At 41.0% G+C, this 16,365-nt stretch overlaps 1 protein-coding gene across 5 annotated transcripts in view; it reads right to left on the minus strand.

Moving 5' to 3' along the window:
• The window catches only part of LOC117406561 (ribosomal protein S6 kinase alpha-3), a 57,248-nt gene extending 42,187 nt beyond the window's left edge, over positions 1–15,061 (minus strand). For 2 of the 5 annotated variants that reach the window (XM_034923681.2, XM_034923679.2), the window contains exons 1-2: positions 14,704–15,061; positions 12,106–12,162 (exon numbers count right to left, since the gene is read on the minus strand). In XM_034923681.2, coding sequence (XP_034779572.1) covers positions 12,106–12,162; positions 14,704–14,769 — 123 coding nt within the window. In that variant the 5' untranslated portion in view covers positions 14,770–15,061. Of the gene's footprint in view, positions 1–12,105; positions 12,163–14,443; positions 14,587–14,703 lie in introns of those variants that run through there. The other 3 variants (XM_034923677.2, XM_034923676.2, XM_034923680.2) reach the window with 3 other exon arrangements.
• Positions 15,062–16,365: the final 1,304 nt, after the last annotated feature.

Here is a 16,365-nt window from a genome sequence, read left to right on the forward strand (position 1 = left end):
TCCTTCCTGTACTCCCACCCTGACTTTCATGCACGGTCTGAGCCGCCCAAGCGAAGAGAGAGGAAGCAATGTATAAATAAGAGCAGCTAAATCCCAGCAGGAAAACAGCTGTCAGAGCCAGTGTTAGCGGAGATGTGTTACAGCACTTTTTACACGGCAGCACAGCCCTGCAGCCCTTCAGAAAAAACAATGAAGAAGAGTACTGGCCATGAAACAAAACGGGAAGTGATAAATCTGAAGCTACGCTCTCAACGCCGCCCTTGAAACCCTCATGCTGCAGAGCAGAGACGAGCTTCCTCGCATTCATTACAGACAGGACCCTAGCTGCAGTGCGCTGAAAGCAAGGAAAAAACCTTGCGGCTATCTGACCAGGCTTATCTTTAAAAACTCAAGGCGGAGCTGTATTCATGAATTTTCAGCTACTAAATCAACATTCAACACTGAAAAAAAACAGTTGCTGTGAGATAAAACAGAGTATTTCAACCACTAAAGCGCTAAAACTTGACAGCAATACCATTCAAATCACTCTGAAACATATTGCTGTGCACTGCTCCTGTTCACATATAATTGGATACAGAGACCACCAGACTCTCAGAACGGACGATTCCCACAATGAAACCCCCATTAAAGAGCAGCCAAGGTGCACTTCAGGGATGCTGCAAAATAAATATTTGAGCAGACTCTGAGCTCTAACAGAAAGAGGTAATTTACTGAATCTAAATCAGTGGAATCTGCTACGGTGTACAGCATGCATCTTCATGAGAGTCCTATTCAGACAACATGCAATACCCCAGTAGTTTCCAGCTTTTTAAATGCAGAGCAGGGACAGCCACAACGCAATTGCTTTAAAAGATTTAAGCAGTGAAATAGAATTGCTATGTCATACTAGTCCCAGGGCCCTCTTTTGAACATCACTCAAAAACGCCTTAGAGACTCTACAAACAACACTGCAGCAGGTTCAGGTAAATATTAACGACCAGGACTGGAACAGAAAGGAAGATCCACAGTCGAATTCTACAGCTCTGCAATTACTGTCATTGAATAAAAAGTAAAGCTGGAGGTAGGATAGAGGGTGCACTTAATGTAAAAGCCTATGGGTTAGCTTTTACATTAAGTGCAGTTCACATATTAGTATCCCCATACATGATATTGAGAAGGAAATATAGCTAGCATTTTTTATTATGTGAAAAGCATGGTTTACTGCACATGAATTGGTACTGGTACTGCTCGCTGATTCTGATTCATCGGACCTTGATAACACCCTGCTCTATACTGTGTTTGAAGGCAAGCTTTTCTGTCATTATTAATATTATTACTGTTTTCTGATGTATTTAATGTTTATAATGTTAAATCAAAGCGTACTGCAATACATTATTTAACCATTTGAATCTGAATCTGAAAAGGCAGGTTTTCAAAGTGTAGTGCCAACTCTAAATAAATAGATGCATTTAAAAGTAAATCGGCATGGTACTTTGAAGTCCTTTTGATATAATTTCTAAACAGCAAATGTCACAAAAAGTACAGAACACTGTAGAGCGCTTAAAACCCAATTAATTTATATTGGCTTAAGCCGTCACCTTTCATGGACAAACAACAAAACACACACATATAACGAATCAGAAATGGTTAACGTCACCAATCATTCGCATGCCCTATACAATTATGACCTTGCTCAGGTCTGGCTTACAAGGTAAGAAATCAACATTGATTCACAGAAAGGACAAAAAGGCTTTCAATTCACAGTGTGGGTGCCTACCAGATTTCAGACAAAAGAACAATGCTACAGCTCCCAGAAAGCAGACTCCCTGCAGAACAGCTTCAATAGGAAGCCACACTTCATACAGTCCAGGGTCATTACTGTACTTTAAAAAACGGGGCAATTCACAGACTATTAGTCTGTGCTCTCAAGGTACTTTGCTGCAAATGTGTAGCATGTTATGGGCTCTTATTTAGAGCTGCCCTTTTGGGATCTGAACCAAAGAATACATAACAAGAAAACAAAAGCATATTAAAACAGCCTGATTTCATAAGCATGCATTTCACTATTACTAAATGCTATACAGTAATGTATCCGCAAATGAACGATTCTTTCATGTCTCTATTTGTTGCAACAGATTTGCAGCAATACTGGTCAGTAGACCAGACCCTGTACCGCTGTGATCTCCCTACAGTCCGTAATAAAAATGCTAATTTTTCCAGAACACACTGTCTGATGTCTTTGTTTGACAGAACAATAATGCCACAGTAAATGTCTGCGTTCTGGGGTGGATTAGAGTTAATATCAGAGGGAGAGAACAGTCTGTCATGTGAACTTTACTGTAAACGTCCCGGAGCAGATTCAATATCACTCAGCCAAAGCAAAATGACACAGCCCAGGTAGATCATTTAGAATGGAGTACTGTACAAGTGGCACTGAGCTACAAAACAAGCACAATCCGTGTCATACAGGAATGTCTGCACTGTCATTACATACCATTTTCATACACAAGGAGGGCTGCCTGTAAGGCGGTGAAATTGTTCCCCTCATAGGCTTAAATACATTTAAATGCCACCTACATTTTTTGCAAAACAAAAAGGCAACAAAATTGATTTTCAATATTCCGTCCAATTTACCACCTTATCGGCACCCCTCCTATTATGAGAACTTCTTTGTTCCATGTGAGGGCACAGTACGCTTGTTTTATAATCTCTAGTGTGCTGGGATAGTATCCAAGGTGTGTGCGACACTTCTGAATCGTGCACGTTTTACACAGGATCGGGCATTATTATATATTCTGAAAATACCTGAACATGTAGCCTGTGTAAGATGACAGACACTTCCTCGAATCCCCCCCTAGATTCTGATCCATTGAGAACGCGTGTGAAGGAAGCTCAAGAGCGCTAGGAGTTCTGTAATAATGGATGTGCTGTATAAGCACAGGCGTGTCCTCCAGTCAGCCGGCTGCCAGGGCTATAGGACCCTGTGGGGGAGAGAACAACAACAGGCTGCCCTCGCAGGCAGCGTGGGTCGAGATTGCTTTCTTTAGAGCCTAATACCCTGCGAGGATGTGCCCAAGCGAGAGAGAGGATGGGCATGCTTCAGGAGGTTACGCAAAGTCACTTTTACTCCCAGCATTTTTAATCCCAGCAGTGACTTTATAAAAACAACACCAACAGCTTGTGCTGCTCTGCTAACTGCCAGAGGTAAAGGAGACCTTCCAAACTATCGCTGTAATACCACTGAAGTGTCCATGTTTCTGTATACTGTAGGCTACCCACTGAATAAAGATACAGGTCGTTTTTAGGTCTAAAAACTAAATTACAAATGAAAGGTGTCATTTATCACATAAGCACCTGTTTTTCTTCTTTTGGCACATTTGCCATGATTTAAACTAAAACGCAGTTTACAGTACAGTAGAAATAAAACAAAAAAAATTAAAAATGGCTTTTCATTTAAATTGAATGTAACCTAATTGTATTACATTGTACTTCAGGGCAATGGGAAGGTATTTAATAAAATAATAATACACTTCAAAACTGGCTGATTAATACACACCAATTTGTATACTGGGGGAAAAAAAAAAAAAAAAACACATTTTAAAAAGAAAAAAGTATTTTATTCCAGACATGCAGTTACTAAAATCTGTAACGAAAACCGCAGAAGCAGAATGAAAGGACCAGATGGCTCTAGTAAAGACAGACTAAGCAGGATTAGTTTGCTATCCAAACTTTAGCGCACTGCTCATCCGCTTTTAGTCCCTGGCTTTGTTTACATGGGACGAGTGGTGCAGAAGGTTCTGCTGCTTACTGGTTTAGGAAACTCACGAGCCCCAGTGGCTCCTCCAGTAAAGGCACCTCCATGTAGAGCAAGGAGCTTGCCGGTCTGAAGCCTGGTCACGCTTATTAGCCGATCTTGGCTGGGAGTCTGCAGGGAGCTCTGCATTGGCCTCTGTGCTCTGGGTTAGGGAGGGGGAATATTCTGGGGGTTGGTTTTGCCTCACCTTGCAACTGCCACCTGCAACAACCATGGCTGACCTCCCCCATTATTCTGTATTAGGGAGCAGGCCATTGTTCCTTCATCTCAAGGGCATATCCCTTCCCATTGTTATACAAGTAAGCTGGGGCTGCTCTCACGCTGTCTCTCTCCAGTTAAGCCTATACGTACGCACTTATGTCACTTCCTGTTCCGTGTGGTCTGTCTGCATTCTAGAATGGTGAGATACTCTGGACTGTCTACAGAGCCTGCCTACTAATAAAGCTTTTGGGTCCAGTGAGCTGATTGTGTGGCCTGTCTTTATTAGAAGTTCCAGTCTGAGATGAATTGTGAAGCTGTCCTGCTCTAGGCTATGGACACATTTACAAACCCCAGATAAGACCACTCTTGAAACACAAAGGCTTTGTGTTCTGCCTGACAGGAAATAGTCTGATAATTTATGTGCGCTTTACCATACCCGATTCACATGACTTGGTACATCAGTGGAAAAAAAAACAAAAAAAAAAAAAACAGTTTCAGTAATTCAGTTAAATATATACTGTAGTAATAAAAAATAAAAAATAAAAAAAAACAGATCAAATCCCTGAACACTAAATGTGTAAAGCCCGGTTCTAACACTTACTTTAGATCTGAAAAGTTTTTCTTTTGGTTTTTTTATATAACACAGGCAATCCATGACTGTGGAAAGCGAAAGCCTAAGCACTGATACTACACTGGTAATGCAGCTTACATAAAACAAAATGACAGCTAAAGGGCACAAGTTCAGACACTGATAGATTCTGAAAGGGTGATGCTTGTTCTCCATGGAATCTGCTACTTCGTTATACTGCTGACATTCAATATTTTATACTGTTGGCATCTATTACTGGAAAACCTAATAAATATAAATGCTGTTAAGTTCCTCTTTCAATATCTCTGTTATTACCAAACAAGGGCTTTGCTGAGGGCTGGCTTGAACATGGTTGCCCAGGGAAGGTGCCTGAAGTCTCCACCATGCTCCTCAAACCACAATTCTGGCGTGGTAGATGGGTGGATGATCAGCGTGAAAGTAGCCATCACCATCAGGGTGAAAGTGCAGCACTGTCGGGTAAACATGATCCGCAGGCATGCTTAAGTAAACTATGGCAGCTTTATAGAGCTGTAGGGATCACATATCACTCTACAGGACCAGCCTCATTTACATCTCTAATTGAGGAAGATGCCAAATGAATCAGGTAGAGAGGTCCCAATAGAGGACAGGTACGTATATTTGTGTAAAAAACAAAAATAATAATAATAACTTGATACCCGCAACCCTCCTTGGCACATCTGGAGAACCCCTCTGTGTTTGGTGCCAATGCCAGGTAAACAGCTCTGACACATTAATGAGGGCTGCTGCTATTTGCGTCCATGGCAGCACAACATCATGCTGGAGACGTGCCATTGTTAGTGCCATTAAAAAGCAAAGATCAGTCCAATCGAACGGCAGTGGCCTCTCAGTCTACTAAAAGCTCATGTGTACCTCCTTTGTGTTATTGATTGAGCAGTCCACTTAACTGTGAGGGGTGGAAGATGATCCCTAATTATCCAGGACCAAAGACAGCCGGGTCCCATATTGACCTGCGTTTTCCTATAAAACATTAATGACCTTGTTTTATATTTACCCTTAATGGGTATTTAAGCTTTTAATAGAGGCAGGTTATTAGCAATTAGAACCAAGCAATTTATTTCATATTATTTATTTTGTTGCAGATTCTTTGATGGTACATTTTGCTTTTAGTTCCAAAACCAGACCTATTCTAGAAATACTCACAGCCTCTATTAAAAGAAAAACATGGGGTATGATGAATACTCAAAGATTTGTCCTCCCAATAAATCTAAGCAGCACACAAATGAGATTTGAATGTTGTTGTTGCTTTTTCAGACAGTTCAGCACTTTGTAAAGATGATGAGCTACATACTGTACAGTATGGCCTGTTCAAGCTGTGCTTATAAAGACACAGAAAAGCAGGTCCAGATGGCACTGCACAGATTACATACCATCTGCCATGTGCTTTGCTGGTGACAGAACTGGATGGGATTCTGAAAAGCGTGTACGTGTACAGCTAGCTGCAAGCAATTCTCATCCTGCAGTCACAAAGATTTGCGGTAGCTTCTAACTCTTCCACATTGAAAATTAAAGGAGGGCAACTAAGCTTCCCTTGCTTGCACTCTAAATTGCACAGTACCTAACAAAGCTCCCTGCAGAGGCTTGTGGTATTCACTCGTAGTCAGAGCTCTGCAGAAGAACACTTTGTGAAGAGCGATTAATACCTAATCTGCACCCACTGTACTTGGATTAGTGCTTAAAGTACTTTTTTATTTTTTTATTTAGTCACATCTAATGATTTTTACCCCAGTTTTCTCCCCAAATTGGAATCGCCAATTGTGTTATTGATCCCAGTTCACCGCTACAACCCCCCGGCGACTCGGGAAACGTAGGCTGAAACACACGTCCTCCAAAATGTGTTCCTGCCAATCCGTCATTTTTAGCATTGCGGATCCACAGCGAAGCCATCAGACCTATAGTGCCGGAGGACAACACAGATCTGAATGGCTCCACTGCAGAGCCGCAGGCGCCCTATCAGCCACAGGGGTTGCTGGTGAACTGTGGATTGCCCTGCCGAGCTGCGGTACTGTTACTCCTGATATCACAGCAGCTAACGGATAACCCGAAACCAGGAGCGAAACCCAAACTGAAAAATAATCAAATCATGGAAAACCAACACAGCCTTCTGCTGGAGTTAGTCTGGTAAATATCATCATCTGTTTTTGTTTTTTAAATCTGGTCAGCACACTTTCTTTATTCAAGTCTGTTTAAACTAGTGTACTGTATATTGATTTAGACTACTGTGTGTATAACAGCTGGATCAGCTGAGTAATATTAACAATTAATATTAACAATTCAACAAATTAACAGAGAGCATTTGGACAAGCTCTTATCCATGTAAATAAAACTTTTAACAAATGAGACTGGGAAACACCTGTATTTCTGAATTACCGGTAACTGAGGTTTTTTGTCAATCAGTCTTGCAAAACACTGGGCTTCCACCCCATATAGCTAATCAAAGTGATCGTATTATAATGCCTTCTCTTAAGGTTCTAAAGGGTTATGTTTAGTAAATTTGCAGGATTCATAAATCAAACCATTTGAAACCAGTACTAAAGAAAAGCCCAGCGGACACATCCGAGATCAAGGAGACATGTAAGCTGTCTGCATCCCAGCCTTGTTGATATGTTGCTCCGCCCCAGCTGTGCAGTAACAGGATGCTCGTAATTCGTCACACACTAATTTAAAAGCAGAGAATCTAGTCTTTTTATTTTTTAATGTTCTCAGTGTTTTTAGATCCTACTACTTCACCTGGTAGGCTATTCCGTGCATTTATAATTCTTGTGTAAGAAAGTGTGTTCTATAATAAATCCTTTCTTTTTTCGTTCACGGTTTACATAACTTTAACAGCCTGCGTCGCTAATGTAGAAATGTACAGGGAGAAAAGCCCCAAAGTCTATTTCCTCTAAAACAGAAAGCTCAAGTCACTATGTTATATTATTGATACCAGACCTCAAGGTAAAAATAATGGTAATATTAATAAAAGGTGCTGATCTAGACTACTGCACTAATTAAACAGCATCGTCCTCCACCAGGCAGCAAAACTATAAAAAGCTCCTTTGCCAAGGTGAGAAAACACAGGATTGAACAGCTGGTGAGGAGCACTTGAAATGAGCTTTATTTGAGCACAGGTACTGCAGGTTTCTGCGAGTGTATTTCTGTCGCCTTTCCACTTCAAAGACAATAAAACACCAATTAGAACACACCTAGTACTGTAACTGAACAGAAAAGGCCAGAGCAGCTATAGCATTGGAACAGAAAATAAATAGCTTGGTCTAAAAAGGGGTATCTCAGTGTAGTGTCTACTGCATCTCAATGGGCCCTGAAAAAAACATACTATGGATTAAGGCTAAACAAACACCAAGCCTTCCAGCAGAGAAGCACATCAGGTCAGTAATCGAAACTGAACGGGTCCCATGTGTTTTTCCTGCACTTGAGTGCGGGAGAAGTCTGAAGCTTGGCGTCGTGTTACATAGCAGGCATTTGAACAGGAAGGATGCAGACATGCAGGAGCTGCTCTTTTGCAGAGTGGAACATCATGGTTGAGTACATTACAGTGAAAGGCTGTTAGGCGCTATACAGGACACAGCCTCCTTGCATTTTCCTTTTCAGAAGGAACAAACACACACACTGGCGATCTATAAATAAATCTTTCTGATTGTTATTTATTTCAGCGGGATGCCATGAAACATAGCTTCTGAGTTTGTTTTGAACATTTTGATGTCAATTGATCTGTACAGCAGCTGCATTGCAGAGTGTGCAACAAGCACGGGCTGAACCACACTGGGAGAAACCGCTCCAGACATCTGTCTCTTTCCGATCCTATGAAAATTCAGAATGCGCGCAGCAGACAGGCAGAAGCGGACCCCCATCCTGATCTGCTATTAGATGAATCACGAGTGCCTGACCCGGTGGTAAGCAGGAGTGCGTGGTTGAATGCCCACAGTGGCACAGCATCAAAAAGCTTCAAAGCTGACCCCCCCCCCCCCAGAACAGCACTGTGCGTCAGAGAAAATGTTGTCCTTTATGATTGCTTTTGACGCCACCAGTTAGTCCCCCGATTGACCACAAAATGCAACCCCCGATTCCATGACTTCTTCCTGTACTCCAGAGTCCCACAAACACTGCCTGGCTCCTTGTGTGCTGCAGCTCAACCATGAACAGATCTGATTTCAAACTGGTTTTGTTGGAAAGTTTAGTTTGGAGAATATAAAAAGGTAAGCTACTGTAATAAAATATTAGGATCAGAAATCTTATTAATGCTAATGAATTTACTTCTGTTGGGTTATTAAAAGTTTTCCTTAAAAGACCACCTTGCTAATAAATGTTACTTTCAAACAGTTAAAACTTACATCACAACTCCTTAAGACTAATGGGAGACTAATCTATTTTTGGGATGTTATATAGACTCCAACACTGTACTGTGAAAGTGTATGTAAAAAAACAACAAAAAGCGTATTAAATTCTTCCCTCACAACAAAATCCCTGGAGTCGCTGTCCCAGCTCTGTAACCACAGAGGGACCATTTCAAGGGTACACTGACCTCTTTGACTTCTATAAGCTGCTGTCGTCATCAGTCTGCTCGCTCCTTTTTTAAATATGTAAGAGCACACAAGGACTGTGGTTTCAGCATTATACAGAGCTACAGTTGACTCGATGAAACATCCACTCCCTCGTTGCATAATGCTCGGTAATTTACTCACCTTAGCAGACATTTAAATAAGGCCACATGGTGAAGGGGGGACTGCTGTAGGCTAGGTCACAGAGGAGCAGGCCCTAAGTACAGGGTTAGAATCTTTGCACAGATATCCTTCACCCTTGAATCGCCAGCTCAGCTCTCTTTGCAATTGAACTCCTTTACAGAAACCAGGGTGGAAACCCCCTAGGCACAGTTTTGCATGCAATGTGCTTAGAGTACAGGCAGAGGGCTGCAGGTGTTTGACACAGTAGCCGCTCATGAGGAACTGATCGGAACAAATGGTGGTGGTTCTGATTCCGCTGATTTTTCTGTATGAAAGACTGGTGTACCAGCCTTGCCCACTCCAAAGCTGGCTAGCTGCACTGCAAAAAAGATCCCATAGTAAATGCATTATGGACTTTGAGTTACTTTGTCACTATTGAACTTGATTTACATCCTTGCTGTCTGTTTCCACTCCTAAAAGAGCTCTCGGAAACAGCATGTAATCATGTTAGATATGATCTCAGATCTGGCCTGTTGGCATCATTTTTATCACAAATAAAATAAATTGTAAATTAATTGGTGAGCAACTCACTGTGAAGGTTAGTCACTGGTGTTACAGCTACATTGCCAGCAAAGCATCAGAAAACATTGAACACTGTTCCTGTTACATTTCAGCCTGCCTTGTTCTCATACTTTCTCCATCTTTAAATTGTGTAGCTCGTCAAGCAAGCAGCACTCTGGTCTGGTTTGACTACAGTGATAAACATTCAATCAGCCAGCCAGCAGCAATGTAGACTAGGGGCATTCACTAACAAGCGACGACTTGCAAGGAACAGTGTACATTCAGCAGGTGCTGGAACAAACAGATTGAAGTGCAATCAAGCTGAAATCTTTTAGGATGAACCGGACAGCAGGGTCTAAATAGAAAGCACATGCTCTGGCAATGTAAGAGAATGTGTGGGATATACAGGGCCGAGAGAGAGAGAGAGAGAGAGAGAGAGAGAGAGAGAGAGAGAGAGAGAGAGAGAGAGAGAGAGAGAGAGAGGTTAAGTATGGCATGAAAGTGAAAGTTACATGTAGCAAGTTGTAATACGATACCAAGGGACTTAAAAATGAATGTTCAGCTCAATGCACAGTGATCATAAACTCTAATCCTTCAACTATACATTTTGGGGAATCATACGAAGAGCTATTTTGGCTTTGACAGTCACTAGAGAGCTGTGAATGTGCATCGCAGACACTACAATAATAGTGCAAAGTTTCAGTCAACCTGCCGTTATTGCAAATTAACACCAGCGGGCGGATGTTTGCAAGGAGCGAGATGAATAAATTAACATAAAAAAAGCACACCAACCTTTGTCCGATCGGAAGGAATAAATGTTGCTGTGTTAATAATCTCTGTTTGGAATAGGATGTAAATGTTTATATTCTCCCAGACCACTCTGATTACACAGGGAAAACATTTCCACTTTAAAAAATGTCCTAATGCTCTCCAGGCTGGGGTGAGCCACTGGCATGTGTCATGATACAGGGATTGCATAGCATGGTGGATCAGCAAACACACTGCAGAGCTGCTTGTAGTCCAAGAATAAGTGGTTCTTGAATGAAGAATAAATGTGCTTATAGTTGGTATAAATACACACACCCCCACTTTCTCATTTAAGTTTCAACTTTTAACAAAATAACAGTCCATCATTAATGATGTTTTTTTTTATTGCTAGGGGTGTCTCTGTAGATTCCCTCTCATGAGATCTGACTCCAGCTCACACTAGACTTAGAGCCGTTTCACTACATCATCACAGTGGGGTTTCAGGCTGCTCTGCCCCTGAAGGAGAATCCAATCCTGCAGCTAAACCATTACAGGAGAGATTAAGAAATCAATAGAACGCATTTCCGTGTTTCAAAGGCTATTTTTACTCCATAAGTGAGAAACTACAGCTGGTGACTGCTCTCAAAAACATGTTAAATTGCAATGCTACGCAATAAATTATATTTGTTGATGGATCCATTTTTTTTTCTTTCTCAGAACACAAAAACGATTATGGGAAAAGTCCCACAGTGTTTTACAGTACAGTGGCACCAAAGATTATTCAGAGAGCCATCATAAGTTTCAATATCCAGTTATATATAATAGATTCAACTGTGCTTCCAGTAAAGGTAAGCCCCTAACTTTAATTCATAAAAAAGCTTTTGGCCAACACTGACAACTATCAATAAAAAAAAAACAGTGGGGGGAGGGGTACTGTGACAGTATAGATGGCACAGCTAAACTGTAGTTGTAAGTTACACTTTGCTAATTAAACTAGTCTGTCTATGTATTTATAAGGCAGGTTTCAGAGGAGTTCTTGAAATGGACAATAAAAATCCAGGACAGTGTAATGCAGTAAACAGGTGAAGTGTTAGCAACACTTTCACTTTTCATGTTCGTATATTCTTTCACTTTTCATGTTCGTATATTCTTGCAAAATTTAAACAAATATTCAGATTTAGTTTTTTTTAATTTTGAAAAAATCTCCCAGGAGTAAAAAAAGAAATCAAATCCTGGTGGCACCCCACTAAACTACCCGTTAAAGAAAAGAGATAAACATCTCTCCTGAACAGCAGAACATGCGTTATTTACTTCAGACTCATGCACTGGGTTCCTTTGCATTGTATCTTTTTGATAAAGTCATTTAAAATTCTGTTATGTGAAGGAATACAAACACATATGGTCATTTCTGCCACAAAACCCCTTTTCAAGCAGCGTTTGTTGGAATACTTGGCCCTGCTTCACTGTACGCGTGAATGCCTCTAGTAAAAACCAGCACAGGACTCTCTACTTACACTGGTGGTTTGGGCTTCATCCTCTCCCATCGAGTCGTCCACAATTTGATGCCCATTCTGTGAAAAGAAAACTTACATCAAACAGACAACAAACACAACAGTCCACATGGTGCACATAAAACAGCAATACACAGAAGAACACCCACGCTAATCAGCTGGGTTTATGGTTTTTGTGCTTTGTGGCAACAAGCGAATGTGAGATGAGCAAATGAGATGTGCTTTGTCATTTTAGAACTGCCTGATTAAACTCATAATAAAACCAGGAACGGATTGAACTGCTATACAATGGGACTTATTTCCATCCCTGCACTGACTCTGCATGTGAATGTATCCAATGGGGAAAGTGAAAGTAGCTTCTTTTAGTTTGTATAGTCAGTGTACAGTACCTACATACATTTTTCATGTATACAGTACTGCCTCATATATGTCAGAATGGCACAGAGAGGCTGTTTACTGCATATAAAAAGCATCTGTATTGTTTAAAGATTCTGCTAACAGGAGTATACCCGACATTTCTATACCAATAAGTCTGGATACAACCGATGTATCAAAAATGTTGTCTACCATAAGAACTGTTTTGATCTTGAGCTTGTAGTGGGTGCCTTTGAAAGACAAAAAAACAATGCTGCTCTTAATATAGCCTTAAAACCATTCTAAATTGAAGTTGCTGATGGCACAAGAGATTAGCACAGAGCAAATGCTTACCAAACCAATCACAGAGTACCTTCTCCCAAGTACTAAAACTAATGTGTGTTCAAGCTGAAAGTCTGACCATTAGATTTCTGGTCAGAATTCGGAAGGCAGCTAGGAAAAGGTCACCTCTAAAGTGGAAAAAAATGGTAGTGCTGTACATCTGCTGTTTGTATCTTAGGGCAACGCACACACAGACACAGCACAACACAACACAAACAGTAACAGTGCTTGTTAAAAGCACATTGTCCATAATGACGGGGTGAAGTTTCCACCCGCTGTTAGTCATCGTGCATCAATGTTAGGATACTCATTAAGCAGCAATCTCTCAGAATATATAAAAATATAAATGAAAATGTTGTCAAATTGCCTCGCTGAAATTACTTCAGTCCAATGCTGAATATGAATAAGCTGCAGAAAAAAGGGAAGCTTTTCATGTATTATGTATACCGTTATCTCGCGCGCTCTCGCTCTAAATTATTATTTTTATTGTTGTTGTTTGAAGGGGCGTTTTTCAGGATGTGGGGGGGTGGCAGTCAAATGCACACCCACGACAACACTGGACTTCTTCATCTTCATACACCGTCTTGATAAACAACTTCTCATTACTGCGGTCCACTAGTCTCCCGTTCTGTTCAAGACGGAGTATTACAGCACCTCTACTGCTTCAAGCGACTGTGAATTACATATTATATTGTTTATTTATTTTACTGTAGTGTAGATTTTCTGCAGTAAGAAACCAATATTTTGGGGCACAATACATGAAAATGCATTTTTAAAAAGGTATATACAGGCTTTATATAGCACGTTCTTCACTATATAGCAATTTAAATTGTATACTTTTTTTTACATTAATCAATGTTCCTTTTTAAAGACATTTCTCAATGTAGGAGTTAAAAAATAATAAATACATATTGAAAAAGCACCATAAACCCCTATGATGAAAGTATTTTTTTTTTTGTATTTAATAAAAAGAAAAACAACCTTGACAAATCAAGAGTACAGGTATTTTGTCAAGCCCTCTTTCTTTGAAGCGGTTTCCCGCTGTGTGTTTATATGCACACACTAGTCTAACTGCAGTGGCTTGACAGCGTTGTCAGTTTGGACTGCTTCCTTTGTCCTATCTTGAAAATTGCAACAGAATCGCGTAAGTCAGGATGAGAAAGCAGCACACGCAAAGCTGACTCAACGCAGCTCTTCCGAAACCAATACTGTGCTCCCGTTAGTTACCGTCGATACCATTTATTTATATAACAGTACCTCTTACCACTATTTAAAATTCGGGATATTTCGACTATAGCGACCGGAGAATAGAACCACCGAGTCGGTTATTATTAACTTAGTCCGGAAGTTCAACAATCTCACTGACAGCTAGAGACACACTGACCGTGGGCTCTGCAGTATTACTGTAACACCATCGTATTTAAAAAAGCTACGACTGTCAGATATCCTTAATTACTGATCTATACTGATCATATTTAACACAACCCAGCGGACACGATCTCCTTACAATGTTTTAAAACCACACTACTGAAAAACAAGACTTAACACGAAACACTTCTGGGTTTCCCCTCTTCCTCCTCTTAATCTTAGAGAAAACCACAAGTTTAAAACGGGTACACCCGCCCTTGTTCGAAACCATACTTACAGTAAATGTGATCCGTTCTAACAATGTTCTCACGTTATAAACACTACTTGCAGAAGTTTTTTCCCCCAACGCACCCGTGTACATCGTATACCCATCCAAATTCAAGATCCACTGAACGACTAACTGTGATCCCCAATAACACGTCAGTTTCCGCACTGGCAAACTGCCTGTGTCAATTCTGTGACACATAAATTACTCTGCGTCCTAATCTCGTGTCATTTCTCAGATAACAGAATACAAACAGTTCACCGTAAACTTACCTCACTCTCCAAATCCTCCACAGCCATCTTCTGCCACGGGTCGGCAAGTAGTTGCGCCAATGGCATCTTTGCAAGAGGATAAAATGATGTACAAAACGCAAGTGTACTCTTATTCTGGGAGAAAAACGTATTTATGCTGGGAGGCGCCCCCGCTGAATCGGAAGGGGGAAACTATCCAAAGCGAATACAAGTTCTGAAATCGCCCCGTCGACTTTCTCTCCTGTCTGGCGTTTCCTCGCTCACTGCTTCCGCTACTCTCAATATGGCGCCGCAGCTCAGCTTACCTGTCTGTCACAGCGAGGCTGCGGGCGCTACGTCACAGAGAGGGGGCGGACCCGGGAGTCACTGCTACAGGTGAGCCGGCGTTGTGGACGAGTTGAGTGTTTTAAGAGGTGCTGGGTTACTTTTGTGGGTTAATATACTTTTGATTGATTTTCAGCGGCAAATGCCTGCTGACCAGTTTATTTTAAATAAAAAAAAAAGCAAAGCTGACCTAAAGCCTATCAGTTTATCTTGGATACAACGGGGCAATTACTTTCTGTAGAAACATTGCGTTTCTTAAATCATGTAACAGATAAATCCCACTATTCAGTATATTTGTATTCATGTTTTCATATAGTTCATTTAATGTAATTGGATCAAGTGCTTGGAATGTCAAAGGGAATGTTAAAATTACTGCCAGCGAAAGTCAGGTGTATACAGTATTCTGTTTATAGAATTTAAATCACAGTAGATTATATGTGATTAGTATATCCAATGTATTGAAAGGAATGTCCTGGTCTATATAGAACGCCTGGAGTGGTCGGAACAATGGCAGCATGTTAGGGAGGAGCTTCCTGACAAAGTGAAGTATCATTGAATGTAATGGGTCACCACTGTAGTGCCACCTGTTGATAGGCAGCAGATACTGCAGATACTGCCGTCGAGCACAATAAAGCAAGTCATGTGATATTGGGTGTTACAGCCAGCAAGCTTCCAGAGTGGACAGCTTAATGTTTGATAGATGGGACCAATGATGTCAGCTGGGTTGACATATACATGTTCTGGGAGCAGGGTGTTCCAGGGAGTTGGAGGTGGGGATTGTATTGCCCATCTTTCCTCACTCATATCCTTTACTTACTAAATATCTTGGTATCCCTGAATAGATAATCGCCTGCTAGATATGCTAAGGATTTAATGAGCAATCTGTGTCACAAGTTCAGTGGTACCTTAAATATGATTCATTTACTGACAATGCTGAATGACTTTTGTTCTCTATTTTACCCAAAAAAGGATTTTCCTGAGTGGTGACTGCCGAGACTGGTAGTATTCCATGCAGTGTTGTCCCTGGCAGTCCTCAGCCAGGAGCCTGTTTTTGAGTGTAAAATGAAGAGAACATGTCATACCTGTCACTCAGCATCGGTTCATTAAAATCTCTTGCATGTTTTTCTCTTACCATTTTCTATTCAGGGATACCAAGATAATTAGTGAGAAAGTAGTCTGGGTGAAGTTACCTGGCAACAAACTCCCCGTCCCCAGTTGTGCTGCTTTCCTAGAAAAAGGAGAACATTTAGTATATTTATAAAGAGGAGATGATTCAGAGATACCAGGGTATTTAGTAAGGAAGGGGTCTGAGTGCGGAAACATGGGCAATACAATCCCCACCATTAGTCTTGCTGTACA

The sequence above is a fragment of the Acipenser ruthenus genome, chromosome 9 (assembly GCF_902713425.1).
Source record: "Acipenser ruthenus chromosome 9, fAciRut3.2 maternal haplotype, whole genome shotgun sequence".
Taxonomy (NCBI): domain Eukaryota; kingdom Metazoa; phylum Chordata; class Actinopteri; order Acipenseriformes; family Acipenseridae; genus Acipenser; species Acipenser ruthenus.